Below are 14,859 nucleotides of genomic sequence, written 5' to 3' on the forward strand. Positions count from 1 at the left end.
ATTTAACATTCCTCACCTTCACAACCAATCAGGTTTGTGTTTGTAGCCTGTTGTCAGGTCCATTGTCAGTCGACAACCACAGAGATAGAATAGAACAGAATGAGGAAGATCACAACATGAAATATAGAGAAACCAGTGTGTGAATATTTGATATGGTTGATGAAGGAACTGTCTTGAGTCATGAGTAATGATGGTGTGTTCAGTTTTTAATGTTGTTTGTCTCCTAAGAAATGCAGTGATGCAGTGTAGCTCCAGTTATGTAAGAACATCTTGGATTTCTAAGACTTATTGCTACAAGTGTTCCAGTGTTGTAGCTGTTCAGGTTGATACTCAATGTACAGACCAATGGATGGTTTAATGTAGAAAAATGAGCCAAATGAATCAGTAACAACAGTTGTCTGATCAGTGTAGTGGAATAAAAAGTACTTCTTCATGAACTGCAGTAAACTTAGAGGACAAAGTATCACAGCATAGAAATACTCAAGTAAGTACTTCAAAAATTGTACTTTCATCAACATAATTGGGTGCCTCACTGTTCCTAAGCAAAACAACTGCTTCTTGCTTAATATTTATAATAAATTACAAGACCATGTGGGCACCACAGAATGTTTTCAGTTCACAATATGTTCATTTATACACTTCTTCTATGGTGAAGATATGAAGTTATGGATGGTAAAGAAAAGACTTCAGACTTTCTATAATCCTATCACTGTAGACAACCACATTTCAGCAGTGGGAGCTGCTTTACTTTACTTACTTTTATTACATTACAGCAGGAACAAGCTACAGTACAAGCTGAGCAGAAAAAGCAGCAGCACAAAGTCTTGAAGTTGGACTTAAACATGTCTGTTAGAAAGTCAGATTTTAAACAAATGCACAGTTTATTCATCTAATTATTTAACACCACAAAGAACATTAAACACAAAATATACAGCAGTTCCTGCCTGTTCACTGATAAATGAAAGTACAAAATGATATTACATAAACTTTCACTTTCACTTCTCTACCTGTCTGTTCACTCACTGTTGATTTATGTAAATGACATTTAAATATCAATGTGACTAAGGTGAAAATGTGGGTGTGTGATGTTTGTGGCTCTTTAAAAGCAGGTCCAGCATCGTCTCTTCTCCATCACTGATTAGTTCATTAAACATATAGTCTGGACATTTCCTGACTGTTCCTGTTACTTTTAGCTCTATTTTCCATTAGTGGGACTGGTGCCCACAACAAACTAGGACCAAATAAAGGTGAGTTTTAAATTCTGTTTAGCTTCATTTTACACACATTTTCATGCAGTCTCAAATTCAAAGAAGCATTCTTGGCATGAATGTTAAATTTACATTATTGTTGAGTTACAGACTATTGGATCAGTATCATATCTCTCTCTCTCTCAATCACTTTTAACAAGGTTGTGGGTCATTTTTGACATTTAGGAGAATAAACAGAAAGAGATCACAGAATCATAGAGAACATTAATGTATTTCTGACAGGTATATGAACCTTCAGGCCAACTGGGTCTTGTACTATGGGACTTCATGCTCTTCAAATTATACAAATCATGTAAAGCTGTCATTGCAAACCAATTGCAAGACACCTTGACATAATTTGGCCAAAAGATGTTTACAGCAGTGTTTTTAATTAACATCACTACTTATGTTGTCAATATCTGCAGAATATTCAAACCAGCCAAATCAAAATGCTGATTATGCAACAGCAAAAAATTAAAAACATTTAAGGTGGTTTCTTTTCCTGGCAACAACAGCATGTCTAACATTTTTATGACTGATGAGGCAAATCAGAGTTTTTGGTGGCAGCCAGGGAAAATAAATGCAGTAACAACAATATTGTTTCCTCTTGGCAAAATTAAACAGTTACTTTGCAGATTTTCACTGTTTTCACTGGGCAAATTTCTTTTTTTGGCCACATGAAGAATCTAGTTTTATTAAATTATCATCTGTAGCTTGTTCCTTTAAATGCTGAGAAAGTTTAAGTTAATTTGTAAAAGGATTGGTACTTGAGGTTAAAGAGTAAAAAGTTATAATTTACCTTTTGTGAAATTTGTAACATGCTTTGTCTGAAATTACATTTTTTGTAATTCAGATCTTGTATCCTGACTAAATAAAGGATAAATAAAATAAAATGAGCAAAAGACAGACACAAACTCCAACAGCTTCAACACAAACAAAGAAGACCAGAACAATGGACCTGTGGAAGTACAGAGAATGGACTGTGGATCAAACGTGTCAGTACCTGGAGGAACAAGGGCTTGGAGAATGGCAGGCTATATTCAGAGGTCAGTTTTCTAGTTTGGTAGATTATTGATGGTTAGTTTTTGGCCTGAAAAGCTAATCCAGCTGAGAGCTGCTTTGATGCAGAATAGTCCAAATGTTTATAAATGACTGTGATGATAAATAATAGAGATGCTGGTGTTCTTTAGTCTGCAGGTTTTCTGGACATCCTGTTATACTGTTATACTCCCACAGGGTTTGTAGCTGTATGTCTGTGGAGACTTTCAGTCTGTGAATCACAGACTATGAAACCAGTTTGAACTGTTTTTTCTTTTACCTAGAAAATAACATCAGTGGTGTCACACTGCAATATCTCACTGAACAGCACCTGAAAGATATGGACATTAGGTAAGTCCACCCTCATGTTAAACTTCATTTCAATATGTAAAACAATCACCTGCCTGGATAGATATCTCTGAGAATCACACCTAACTCATTTCTCCTCTGTTTTTTCTTTTGTCCAGGCAAATTGGTGACAGTCTGAAAATCCTAGACAGTATCAGAAAGCTGTGGCAAATCACAGGACAAGGCAAGGTAATGTGACCTGTACCTAAACATACATCACATTGAAACTTTGAGACTGAACTCAGAAAAGGTGAAGAGCTTATAGAATAAACAACAGGGGAGTGTGAAAGATGTCAGACTTTTACTGGGCCCTAATTCACTAACATTAACAATTTCATCAGCTGTTAGTTTGGTGATATTATTTGTTGGATTTGTGGTTTATCTAAGGATGGGGTTTGTTTGTGTAGGACAGTGAAGACAGGTTTGCATCATTAGGTCGTCTTAGCAGTGAGAGGTGTGTTGGGTTTAACTGTTGGATGTTGAAGAACTAGACCTGGTTTTACCAGCACTTCTTTGTGTTAGAATTGGATTGAGTTGTCTATTTACTTACTTTCTTGTTCCAGGTGTTTAATGATCCAATCCATGGACACATAGAGTTACACCCACTTCTCATCAAAATCATTGACACACCCCAGTTCCAGAGACTGAGAAACATCAAGCAGCTCGGAGGAGCCTACTTTGTTTATCCTGGAGCTTCTCACAACCGCTTTGAACACTCACTTGGGTTTGTCTGCATGTTTGCTGATATACACAGACATATGTCTCTGAAATTATCACTGTCAAAGTTAAGGGGAAGGTCAGATTGCATTAAGCACCTAATAAAAACTAGAAACCAAATGAAATCAAAATCAAATCAAACATTATTGATCCCACAGCAGTGAAATTCACTTGTTGCAGCAGTTTACAAAAAAACTGAATGAAGAACAAAAGAGCAGTATTAGAGAAACAAAGAGTAAAGTGTGCACACAATCAAGAGGTGTGCAATTTCAAAGTATTTACAGGTATTTGCAAAAAAGCCATTAAAAACATTGAAAAAGTAGGATTTACAACAAAAGTGTAGCAATGTGATACTATCAGAGAACAACTGAACTGTTGAGTTGTGTAACAGTCTGTCACTAAAGGAGCTGCTTAGAGCTTCCACTGTCTGATGCAGTGGGTGAGATGTATTGTCCATAATGGATGTCAGCTTGGCTAACACTGTCAGATTCCATACCATAGTATCAATATCAATAAACATGATTTCAGTTTGAAAACAGCAATTATGGAATCAGTTGTTTGTGTGTGTGTGTGTGTGTGCGTGTGTGTGTGTGTGTGCGTGCGTGCGTGCGTGCGTGTGTGTGTGTGTGTGTGTGTGTGTGTGTGTGTGTGTGTGTGTGTGTGTGTGTGTGTGTGTGTGTGTGTGGTTCTACAGGGTGGCATACTTAGCTGGAGAACTTGTAGACGCTCTGAGCAGAAGGCAGCCAGAGCTTCAGATCAGTCCCAGTGACATCCTTTGTGTGCAGTTTGCAGGTCTTTGCCATGACCTGGGTGAGTAATACACACATTACCTGTGATCATTTTCAAAAAGCTAAATGTTGTTGTTGCTAAATGTTCAGTTAAAACACGACAGTTTCTATCAATGTTTCAGCTTAAATGGCTAAGAGGATGTGTGGAAATTATGCTCAACTACTGGAAATCCTTTCATGTGAAATATTTGCTACATTTTATGAATGTTATTGAGATCAGCTGAACAGTCAGTGGAAAGCTTTGAGGGCTCAAAAATAATTAATCTTTCATTTGAAGGATGATACACAACAATCATCAGTCAATAATGGCACCAGTGGTGGCTCTAATCATTTTGGTAGGATCGCACACATTTTCAGAGAAGGTTGGCAGCACAGTGGTGAGGTGGTCAACAAATATAAACATGAAAAACAGATGAATCGTATTAACAGCAAACAATAAACAGCAAACGGTGTCACGATTGGAGGGAAAACAAGGATCAAAGCTTCTTATATATTATATATTCCTCTTGTGCAAAAACAAGAACAATCTTCCGTGCTTATGCAGACGGGAACTAACGTGCGCTCACTGAGGGAACAGGAACAAAAAAAAAGGAAAACAAAACTTCCTCTTGCACAAAAAACATAGATAAAAAGTCCTCTGGGCTGAATCGTAATCAGAAGGTCTAAACTCAAAACGAACAGTCTCGGGCTCAGGGAGCTTCCTGAACTACCGAAAACAACACAGCAAGTTCCTCTTGCGAAAAACAGAGAAAAATCCTTCTTCAAAAAATAATACTTGGGCGGGTTACTTAGCTTGCTTGGAGAGGAGGGAGGTCCGTGATCAGACGCGTCCAGCAGTAACCCCAAAGGCAGGAATAATCTTGGAACGAGCAGGTTCTGACGAGGAGGAGGTCAAGGCGTGAGAAGATCAACAGACAACCTCGCGGTTTGTCTGTGGTTGAGCGACGGTATATATCTGTGGTCTACGTGAATGAAACACAGATGAAAACAAGTGTTAAATTTGTCAAGAGTGAGCGTGGTGAAGCAAACCAGATCCAGTGTGATCCTTCAAAAGAAAAGCGTGAAACCGGAAGTCAAGTTGCGGATCATGACAAATGGAAGGATAAATAAATGTACTTAATATACAAAGGGGATTCTGTATTAAGAGTAGAGTTTTGTTTCCAATACCAGCTTAAATAAATATAATCACAAATATCTCAGTTTACAGTTTAAGCACAATTATGATGTATGAGGTAATTTTATATTTCATTCTTCATATCTAGGACATGGACCATTTTCCCATCTGTTTGATGGAAAGTTCATCCCCAAAGCACGTCCAGGTGTAAATTGGAAGGTAGGAAACAATTTCTGTTGTCTAAGTATAACATACTAAATGCACACACCATCAACTGCAAAGGATTATGAACAAACTGTGAAACAAACTTATGAAAAATACTGAGGATTATTCCTGAAAATGTACTAAGAAAAACCACTGTCATGTACAGTACCAGTCAAAAGTTTGGACTCAATTCAATTCCAAAGTAAAGTGTGTCCAAACTTTTGACTGGATGTGTATGTTTGTTAAATATAAAGACTGAAACATCAGTTGTATTACACCTTAACCCTAACCCTGAAAGTAGCTGGCACTGTCCAACAGGAAGAAATTACACCTACCACCTAATTATCACTATACAACATTTGTATAGTGTCTGATAATTCACACAAAACTAAGTCTAAAAGTCACAATCAGCTTTTTGGTTGGTGGTTATGCAGCTGCTGGACTCATGTCTTAGTTGTGAACACTACTTGCATGTCAGCTGCTTACAGCCAAGAAATAATTCAGCTCATAAGCAGCATATTTTGCACAAAGTTGAACTAGTCCATTGAGCCCACTAAGACATGCCATTCCTGGTATTTTGTAATCCTGTTCACTCTCTCAGAGGATGTTGTACCAGCTATTTTTCCAACTACCTACAGTAGTTACCTTAAATTACCATTTTGTTTATCAACCTACATTTAGTCACCAAAGGCAAAGTGAAAACATGTTTCTGTATAATTTTTTTACAAATTAATTAAAGACAAATCTCTAATTTCAAAAACTATTCAGAGCAATTGTTTTCTGCTGTGTAGATGCCCCTTTGGCAACAATTCCAGCTTTAAGTCTTGACTCTCTACACCTGGATTTAGGCAGAGTATGCCATTGCTCCTGGCAGATCCTCTTTTTTAAACAGCTGGTCCTGCACATGACTGAAGTGGACCAAGAAGGTCCAAATCAGTTACAGCTTTGAATGGAGCACTGAGGGGCATCTTGGTGCAAACCCTTAAATTACAACTTTCTATTATGCTGCTCTAATCTGATGATTACTTGATAAAAATTTGTGCATAGTTTTCACAAAACCAGCATTATTTATTTTGTTAATGAGATTAAACAGCCCATAGGAGTGTGTGTAAGTGTGGTTGTCTCTGTTTGTCTCTATGTGGCCCTGTGATGGACTGGTGACCTGTCCAGGGTGGACCCCTGCCTTTCACCCAGAGAGAGCTGGGATAGGCTCCAGCAGGTCCCTGTGACTCTGGTTAAGGAATAAGGGGGTATAGATGATTGATGGATGGATGGAGATTAAACATTTCTAGCACATCTAGCACAATGGACATCTTTACATCTCTGTTACTTGGTTTATAACAGGTCATATGTAACTTACAAGTGTAATTTATGGCCACAGATTTGCTGTGATGAGACAGTCGAATATAAATCTATCATATATCATGTTTTTGCAAAGAAATGCTTTGTCTACCTGAGCAGTGCATCATTGTATTTTTGATCTGAAATCGTGGCCATGCACACACTTATTTAAATCTATTATTTATATCTTGCAGCATGAGGACGCCACTGTAAAGATGCTTGACCACCTGGTGGAACGTAATAACCTGCGGGAGGCGATGGAACAGTACGGTCTGGAGCTGCCAAGGGACCTGGACTTTATTAAGGAGATGATTCACCCTAAAGCTCTAACCAAGGAGACACCAGTTAGTTTGCTTCAAACTGTGTGAAATCAGTCAGTATCCTCATTGATAATGTATCAGTATCAGTCTAATGTGACTATTGTGTTTTCATCTCCACAGTGGCCACATAAAGGCAGAGGACAGGAAAAGTCCTTCCTCTATGAAATTGTGTCAAACTCAACAAACGGCATTGATGTGGACAAGTTTGACTACTTTGCCAGGTGAGGTTTAATGAACAGCTACTATGGAATAATTTGCTTTTTGATGCAGAGTGATGACCTAATATGTATTATTTCCCCTGAACAATTGTAGTTTATATATTTTATCACATTTGCAACATGCAGAATTCTCCAACATGCTTTGATAAGTTAAACAATAAACAGAACATGCTTCAGTCAGGGCTAAAGAAGTAAAATGTAAAAGACTTTTCACCTAATCAGAGAACAGTCCATTTGTCAACTTTCAGTCTCTTTTAGACACAGACCACCATGACCAGGATCACTGAGAATCTCCACAGACATGTCTCCAGATATTTTCTGTCTATTTCTTCTCAGGGACAGCCACCACCTGGGCATCCAGAATAATTTTGACCATCGCCGCTTTCTGAAGTTTGCCAGGGTGTGTGAGGTGGATGGGGAGAAACAGAAACACATATGCTCCAGAGACAAGGTGCTGATGATGTTGATCTTTCTCTTTAAACAGAAATTTATTATTTCATTAGTTATGAATAAACTACAGACGAATTGTCTCAACAGGAAGAGTGGAATCTGATCGACATGTTCAACACACGGACTGGTCTCCACAGAAGAGCCTATCAGCACACAGTGACCAAGATCATAGAGATTATGTGAGTATCTACTCATCTTATGTTGGTACTTACAATATTGTGTTTGTTCTTCTGCCTGGACTGGATGATTTAATTTGTTTTATGAGTCAGTCTCTTATGTTGAAATATGTCTTTAAAAGTCATATTATTTTTAATGTGTTTATCCAGGATCAGTGATGCTTTTTTAAAAGCTGATCAATTCATGAAACTCTCCACAGCCATAGATGACATGGAGGCCTACACCAAGCTGACAGGTCTGTAGATATCTCTCTCTCTCTCTCTCTGTGTGTTGTTTGTTCATGATTGATTAACATTATGACACAGGGAACAGTGGGCAGGGTTGGTGCCATGTTTAATATGTGCCACATCAATGTGACCTGAATTGACTGTTCTGACATGTTCTACCAGACATTTAACTGCACACAAAGAAATCAACTGTAGATGTTCAGCAATTGACATCACAGCCTGAGTTACCATGTGGGGTAGAACACACAGAAGTCTTGGTCCTGCACGAAATAATTATAATTATCATCTATGAATGGAGTTGATTTAATCCCTATGACTATAAATCCAACTTTATTTATACAACTGAACATTTTATTAACAACAAGAGCCTACATAGTTTTCTATCTATCTAGAGCTATTTATGAACTAATTGGCAAGGCAGGTTTATTTGAATTACTGTGTATAAGTTGTGCTATACAAAGTGCTTTTAAAATAGTCTCAGTTGTCATGTGTCATATTGCAGAGCTAAAAAGACTTAAACATTGTCAGAGATGAGGCCTGTCTATCATCAGGAAGATTATTCCAGTCCTGACTCTGGGCACGAGCAGGAGGCCTGTCCCTGATGTTCTCAGAGTCCGACATGGTTCACATGGCACCAACATGTCAGAGATGTTCTGTGGTGCTGAGCCATGAAGAGACTTATACACAAGCAGGGCTGTTTTAAAGTCTATTCTCTGAGCGACAGGAAGCCAGTGCAGAGATCTGAGAACAGGAGTAATGTGGTTGTACTTCCTGGTTCTGGTCAGGACCCGAGCAGCAGCGTTCTCAATGTACTGTAGCTGCCTTACAGCCTGTTTTCAGAGCCCTGTGAGCTCTGTGATCTAACCTGCTGGAGATAAATGTAAAAGTGAGACAAAAATAGTTTTAACTGGTGTCTCAATCACATCACTGAGTCTGCAGCCTCACTATGGTCAATGTAGAAGACATTGGAAATGAAAATAAAATGCATTTTCCTTGTGTTCTTGTGTAGAACTAATTATTCCTCTAGTATAATTAAAAAATAAGACTGGTGTCTTAAAACAAACAAAATGTTCATTTGTCAGTTGCTAATGTTAATCACCATTGACTCTCATAGGTGCAGTAGGCTCCTACTACACCTACTGATGTATGCTGATAACACATATTCAATAGTATGACAACAGGGTCTTTATTGTTTTAATTTAGTCTGTATGTCTTCACTTTAAACATCACAACAGAAGAACCTAAGATGAGAACTAATCAACATGTTTATTAAACATGACAACTGATATTTGGAGAGAGTGAATGAAAATCTCCCTGAGTCCTCTGACTTTACTGCTCCATCTAAAGTCATCACAGGCCACAGCACCACCTTTGACTCATGTCCTATATTGAAAGAGTGTAACAACCAGGTTACATTAACTTTGATTTTATAACAATACATTAACCAGAAACACCTGCACATGAATATTTGTATAATTTTGTAATAGTTTGATTTTATAATTTTGTAATGTTATAGTGTTAATGTTACAGAAGTGACATTTCTCCCAGTGGTCACTCCACAGTTGTAGCAGAGTCATTTATTGGTCGAATCACTGTGCAAACTACCCGCAAAATTCAGAACTGTAAACCAGACTGCTACACACAGTTATCGCTAAAACAAATCCAGACCTGCTGCATCCAATCAATATAAATCTTATCACCAGACCCATGAGAAAACAGAGAGTTACTCTAAAACTCTTTTAGATTATATATCAGGATAAACCCATTTACAGTAGATTATTCTTGTCTCAGTTTTATTCGATCCCTCCATGACACTCTGCTACTTTGGAGTCAGTGTCAGAACAAATCTTAGCCTTAAAGTTTATTTTGTAAAAGTATTTTCATGGTCAAGAAATATAATTAATATAATATAATTAGTTGTTTGCTGTGTAAATTATTCAGTTTATAGTCTCAATTATTTCTTGGTCAGAAATGAATTTGTGATCATGTTCTGTCCTGTCTCCTACTCTGACTCTGTGTCCTGTAGAAAATGTGTTTGAACAAATACTCAACTCTTCCTCTGATGACCTGAGACCAGCAAGGGAGATTCTAGAGAGGATCGTCTCTCGAAAACTCTATGTGTTTCTGGGTGAATGTAAGGTTGAGATGCCCTCCACAGTACGTATTCATGTTGCTTGACACATCATTTATTTGACATTATCCATTATAACATTGAACATTAAGCTTCTTTTCTTTTTTTTGAAGAACTATGTGTATTATTTTATTTTCCTCCATACTGCATTTCATTTGCTCTGTACCTGTACTCTGCTAAATGACAATAAAGTTGAATCTAATCTAATCTAATCATTTTATATTGCTGGCATCCTTGTTGTACCTGGATTTCACATTAAACTTGTTAAATGTGTTGACAGACACATTTTAACACCTGAAAAACCTTTAGGATTCATATAAAGAAAACATTTCTAAATTTAAAGAATTAATGTGAACAGTGTGTTGTCATGATGCAATAAATCTTATATTTCTTGTTGCTCCTTCCTCCTTTTTTCTGCCGTCTCACAGAGTGATATTCCTTATTCCAAATGGAAAGAGGAATTAGCTGCTACAGGACCTGCTGACAATAACAAGCTGGACCCTGAGGACTTTGTAATTGTGGTGAGTCTTTAATTGACTTACTTTCACTTCACATTTCTAAAATCTAATTTTGATTAGCAGTGAATTTGTAAGATTTTGCCTTTACTGTTAAATATAAAACAGGCTTCTCTCTCATCATTATTTTTTAGGATAATACTATCGCTCATGGGGTGCAAGACAAGAAATCCATGGAATGCATCAACAACATATATTACTACAGCAAGCATGATCCTGACAAAGCAATCAAGAGCACCCAACACGAGGTCCAGATCCCCCAACACAAGGTCAGAACTAAAACAATGACAACATGAGCTGTGTGTATATCTTTCATTTTCCTTCTCATATTTATGCAACAGTTTTGTTTTGTTTTTTGTAAAGTGTCCAAGCTTCTCTCAATGTCCTTCTGTTTGCAGTTTATCAGAGTTTACTGGAAGAGGACTGACAAGCGGAGGATTGCCCTGAGGCACTTTGTCCAGTGGTGCGAAAGAAATGACTATCTGATAATTGAGGTAATATTTAGATATATCTTATCAAATATACTGTATTTTTGTTTAGTGATGATAATGATAAACCTATGGGGATTATAATAACTACTGATACATGAAAATGATCCAGTCATCCCTTGTGTACTGGAATTCCTTTAATGTTCTGCTCCAGCTCTGTGTCCTGGTCGATGTATGAACATTTAGCTGTGCACAGGATTATTTACTTATTCAGCAGAGATTAGTCAAATTATCATCATATCAACACAGTGGACATTCAGCTGTGGTGACATCAAGAATTTAAATGAGATATTTATATATTTAATTTGACACCTCCATCCATCTACCTGTATTTTTACTGCGTTTGCTTAGTTACCTTCCATCCAAATCAAATCTCCCTTTCCTCATAGCTTTCCACCAGACGCTCTCCCTCTGCTCAGGTCCAAAACTGTGCTCTGTCTTTGGACATTTACATGTAGCCAAAGGAAAATCAACAGATCATAGTTTTGACTGTGGAGATGATGTGCTCTAATTTAACATGCACATATCTGGGTGACCGAATCCATCCATCCATTTTCTATACCCGTTTAGTCCTAACCAGGGTCCCAGGGATCTGCTGGAGCCTATCCCAGCTCTCTTTGGGTGAAAGGCAGGGGTCCACCCTGGACAGGTCCCCAGTCCATCACAGGGCCACATAGAGACAAACAACCTCACACACTCACACTCACTCCTATGGGCAATTTAGAGTCACCAATCAACCTGACATACATGTTTTTGGACTGTGGGAGGAAACCAGAGTACCTGGAGTATGACTGAATCTAACTTTTCAAATTAACACTTTATTTATGCAGCACTAACAAATTCTAACACATTTAAAACAACAAACACCAATCAACAATGACAACAACTTACAATCATATCAAAACCAACATATAAAACTCCAAAATAGATGCAATAAACCACTGACAGTTTTCAGATTACACTTTAACTGTAACATTAGAGTTTAAAACTTTGTATAAATGTATTTAATATTGTTGGTTCTACTCAACCATTTAACGAGAGACACATTGCATCTTTTCAGGCTGGGATCAGCTCGTGGCTGCAAGAAGACGTCTCTTCTTGGGTTTGTGGCTGCAGCCCCGAGCCTCACACAGACTTCTTTATTTATAGCAAACAAGGTTACACAATAGTTACACAGAAGACCTTTAACATATGCTTCGTCCGCCTTAGAAACAAGGAAACTGGCTTTTGTCCTTATAGATTCATGAAGTTCAAACAGGGGACACTTGGTGTCACAAGTTCCTTGACCCAGAGCGGGTCTGTTTCACTTCCTAAACTCATACATTCTTACAACATATGCACAACTGACAAGTGTTGAGCTGTCAACATTCAAAGCAGTCAAAAGTTCAATTACACAACAAGATCACATGTACATTTACTTATAGCAGTGAATAAATTCTATGATAAACAATTTAGACTTTTGATCCTAACAAATATATTTCAATATGTCAGTTCAGAAGTGTGTGCGTGTGTGTGTGTTGTCTGATTACTTTCATTAGCTATTAAATGGAAAATAAGGGGAAAGGCCTATAAATATGTGTTAAATCCTAAGGTGGTGTCATCACATATGTTGTTTTTAATGACCACCAGTCCACAGCCCTAAACTTTGCAATTTAGCCAAAGAAAATTTAGCTGCATAATCTAAAGGTTTTGTTTTGCTTTGTTGCACTGCACTGCAGTCTGTATCACCAGATACTCTGCACTTCTTTGTTAATTCTAATGCACTGCTGTGTTTTCTATTGCAGCATGGATTCAACCCTGAGGAAAATGAATGAATAAATGCAAATCAATGGTGCTGAAGATGTGGATGGTGGAGATGAAACCTGAAAGAAAGCAAAAACACTGATGATGAGCAGTGGAAATCAGTGTATTTCAGTTCATTGTTTTACTCAGCTATCACTAACATTTATCCTTTGTTATTTTTGCATAGTTTTCAAATGATCTTAGTCAAATTTGCAAACAAAGTACAAGTGTGTATTCTTTATGACTGGAGTAGGTTTAAAGTACCAACATGTGTAATGGTGTCTGTCACTTAAAGTCAATAATTCAGGTGTTTGGACTTCAAATTTAACTTTTTATCATGTGAGTTAACATAGTCTGTTTATATTTTATCTCGCTTTTCAAGTATATTTTGACCAAAAGTTATGTTTTGTGGTTGTAACTTGTATTTTACTGTATCTTCCCTCACATCATTTATTGTTACACAGCCACTGTTCATTTTTAGATGTTTATTCCTCTTTTATTGGTGCTGTATTTTCTCTCTTTTTTTCCTTTGGATTATTCTATCTTCTGAAATTATCACAATCATTATGAAATAACAATGTGTTAATTTGAAATAAATAATATATTACCTGTAAAATTACATATATAATCATAATTGTTTTATTGTACTCTATATATTACATTACTTTTTCAGTGTAACATTGTTTGTGACAAAGTTTGAGTAGCTTTATGTTTTGCTCAGTGTGTGTTCATTAGATCAGGAATATGTAATGGGACTAAAGGAAAACCTGACAAAGGTTAATTAACTAGTTTTACTCATAGTCAGATGGTTTGAAAACAGATTGTACCTGCTCTATTTGAAATAAAGCTTCTTTTTCCTTTAACTTTGTGTAGTTCACCTTGTCCAACACCAGAGGGAATCATACACATTTTTTCCATCTGTGACCAGGAAGATATTAATGTAACTTAATATCACATCTATGTCTTTGGGTATAGATTCTATGCTGTGAACAAAAACCCCAAAGATCCAATATTTATCATATTTTCCTTTCCCTGAGATCAAATATTTTTGTGTAAACTGTGTGAACAACAGATTTGTTTTTAAATCTCAGAGATTCAAAACCACCATATTACACACAAATATTAAATGTATTGAATTTTAATGTTTGTATTTTTTGTTTTATTACAAATTGTTGATAAATGGGAAAAAGAAAAGTGAGAGCTTTGAGTTTTAGCAATGCTTAATATTGAAATTAAATGCCTGGATTTACAGACTTCATAATCCAGTTTGACATTTCTAGTATTTGGTTTTAAATGATTCCATTTCTTTTGATAAGTACTTCATAAATCTTGACAGACGGTGTGGACGTCTGAATAAAAAACTAAATTTAAGTTACTCAAAGTGAAGATGGCGTAAGGAGAGCAGCAAAAAAGTTAGATCCTTCGATGGGAAAGGCTTGGATTTGAAAGTTTGATTGAAAAGGTTTATGAACTCTGGAAATATTGTACCTGGAGTATGTGTCAATATAATATAACATTTCTTGGCATATCTGTATTTAATCATATGAACTGTGTTCTTTAACAATCTAAGTAGAATCTGGATGCAAGACAATATGGAGAGTGACAAGACACTAAGTGTCATCTGAAAGGCATCCAGTGACTGCCAAATAACTCACTTAAATAAAATTAATCCTTAAATTAAATTGTTCCAATTTCACCTGAACAACAGATGCTCTTATTCTGTTTTACAACAGATTTCAGTCTGATGAATATTT

The 14,859-nt window shown here is 36.8% G+C and overlaps 1 protein-coding gene across 2 annotated transcripts; it reads left to right on the forward strand.

Annotated features, from left to right (window-relative positions):
- Window positions 1-1,053: 1,053 nt before the first annotated feature.
- Window positions 1,054-13,968, forward strand: LOC113146111 (deoxynucleoside triphosphate triphosphohydrolase SAMHD1-like). 2 transcript variants are annotated; one of them, XM_026333397.2, is made up of 17 exons: window positions 1,054-1,247; window positions 2,101-2,293; window positions 2,570-2,636; window positions 2,753-2,822; window positions 3,197-3,357; window positions 4,045-4,160; window positions 5,401-5,471; window positions 6,992-7,141; window positions 7,238-7,338; window positions 7,672-7,786; window positions 7,873-7,964; window positions 8,112-8,197; window positions 10,216-10,346; window positions 10,749-10,841; window positions 10,970-11,104; window positions 11,234-11,329; window positions 13,108-13,968. In XM_026333397.2, exons 2-17 carry the CDS (start codon window positions 2,140-2,142, stop codon window positions 13,135-13,137), a joined length of 1,668 nt encoding a protein of 555 aa, XP_026189182.1. In that variant the 5' UTR covers window positions 1,054-1,247; window positions 2,101-2,139; the 3' UTR covers window positions 13,138-13,968. The 2 variants fall into 2 exon arrangements, with proteins under 2 accessions (XP_026189182.1, XP_026189183.1); XM_026333398.2 differs by lacking the exon at window positions 1,054-1,247 and having other exon boundaries at window positions 2,100-2,293.
- Window positions 13,969-14,859: the final 891 nt, after the last annotated feature.

The sequence above is a fragment of the Mastacembelus armatus genome, chromosome 7 (assembly GCF_900324485.2).
Source record: "Mastacembelus armatus chromosome 7, fMasArm1.2, whole genome shotgun sequence".
Classification (NCBI taxonomy): domain Eukaryota; kingdom Metazoa; phylum Chordata; class Actinopteri; order Synbranchiformes; family Mastacembelidae; genus Mastacembelus; species Mastacembelus armatus.

Coding starts and splice junctions, on each gene's coding strand:
- LOC113146111 (XM_026333397.2), top strand. CDS start 2,140: ATGAGCAAAAGACAGACACAAACTCCAACAGCTTCAACACAAACAAAG. Junction 7,339..7,671: donor AAGTTTGACTACTTTGCCAG/GTGAGGTTTAAT, acceptor ATTTCTTCTCAG/GGACAGCCACCACCTGGGCA. Junction 7,787..7,872: donor ACATATGCTCCAGAGACAAG/GTGCTGATGATG, acceptor TTGTCTCAACAG/GAAGAGTGGAATCTGATCGA.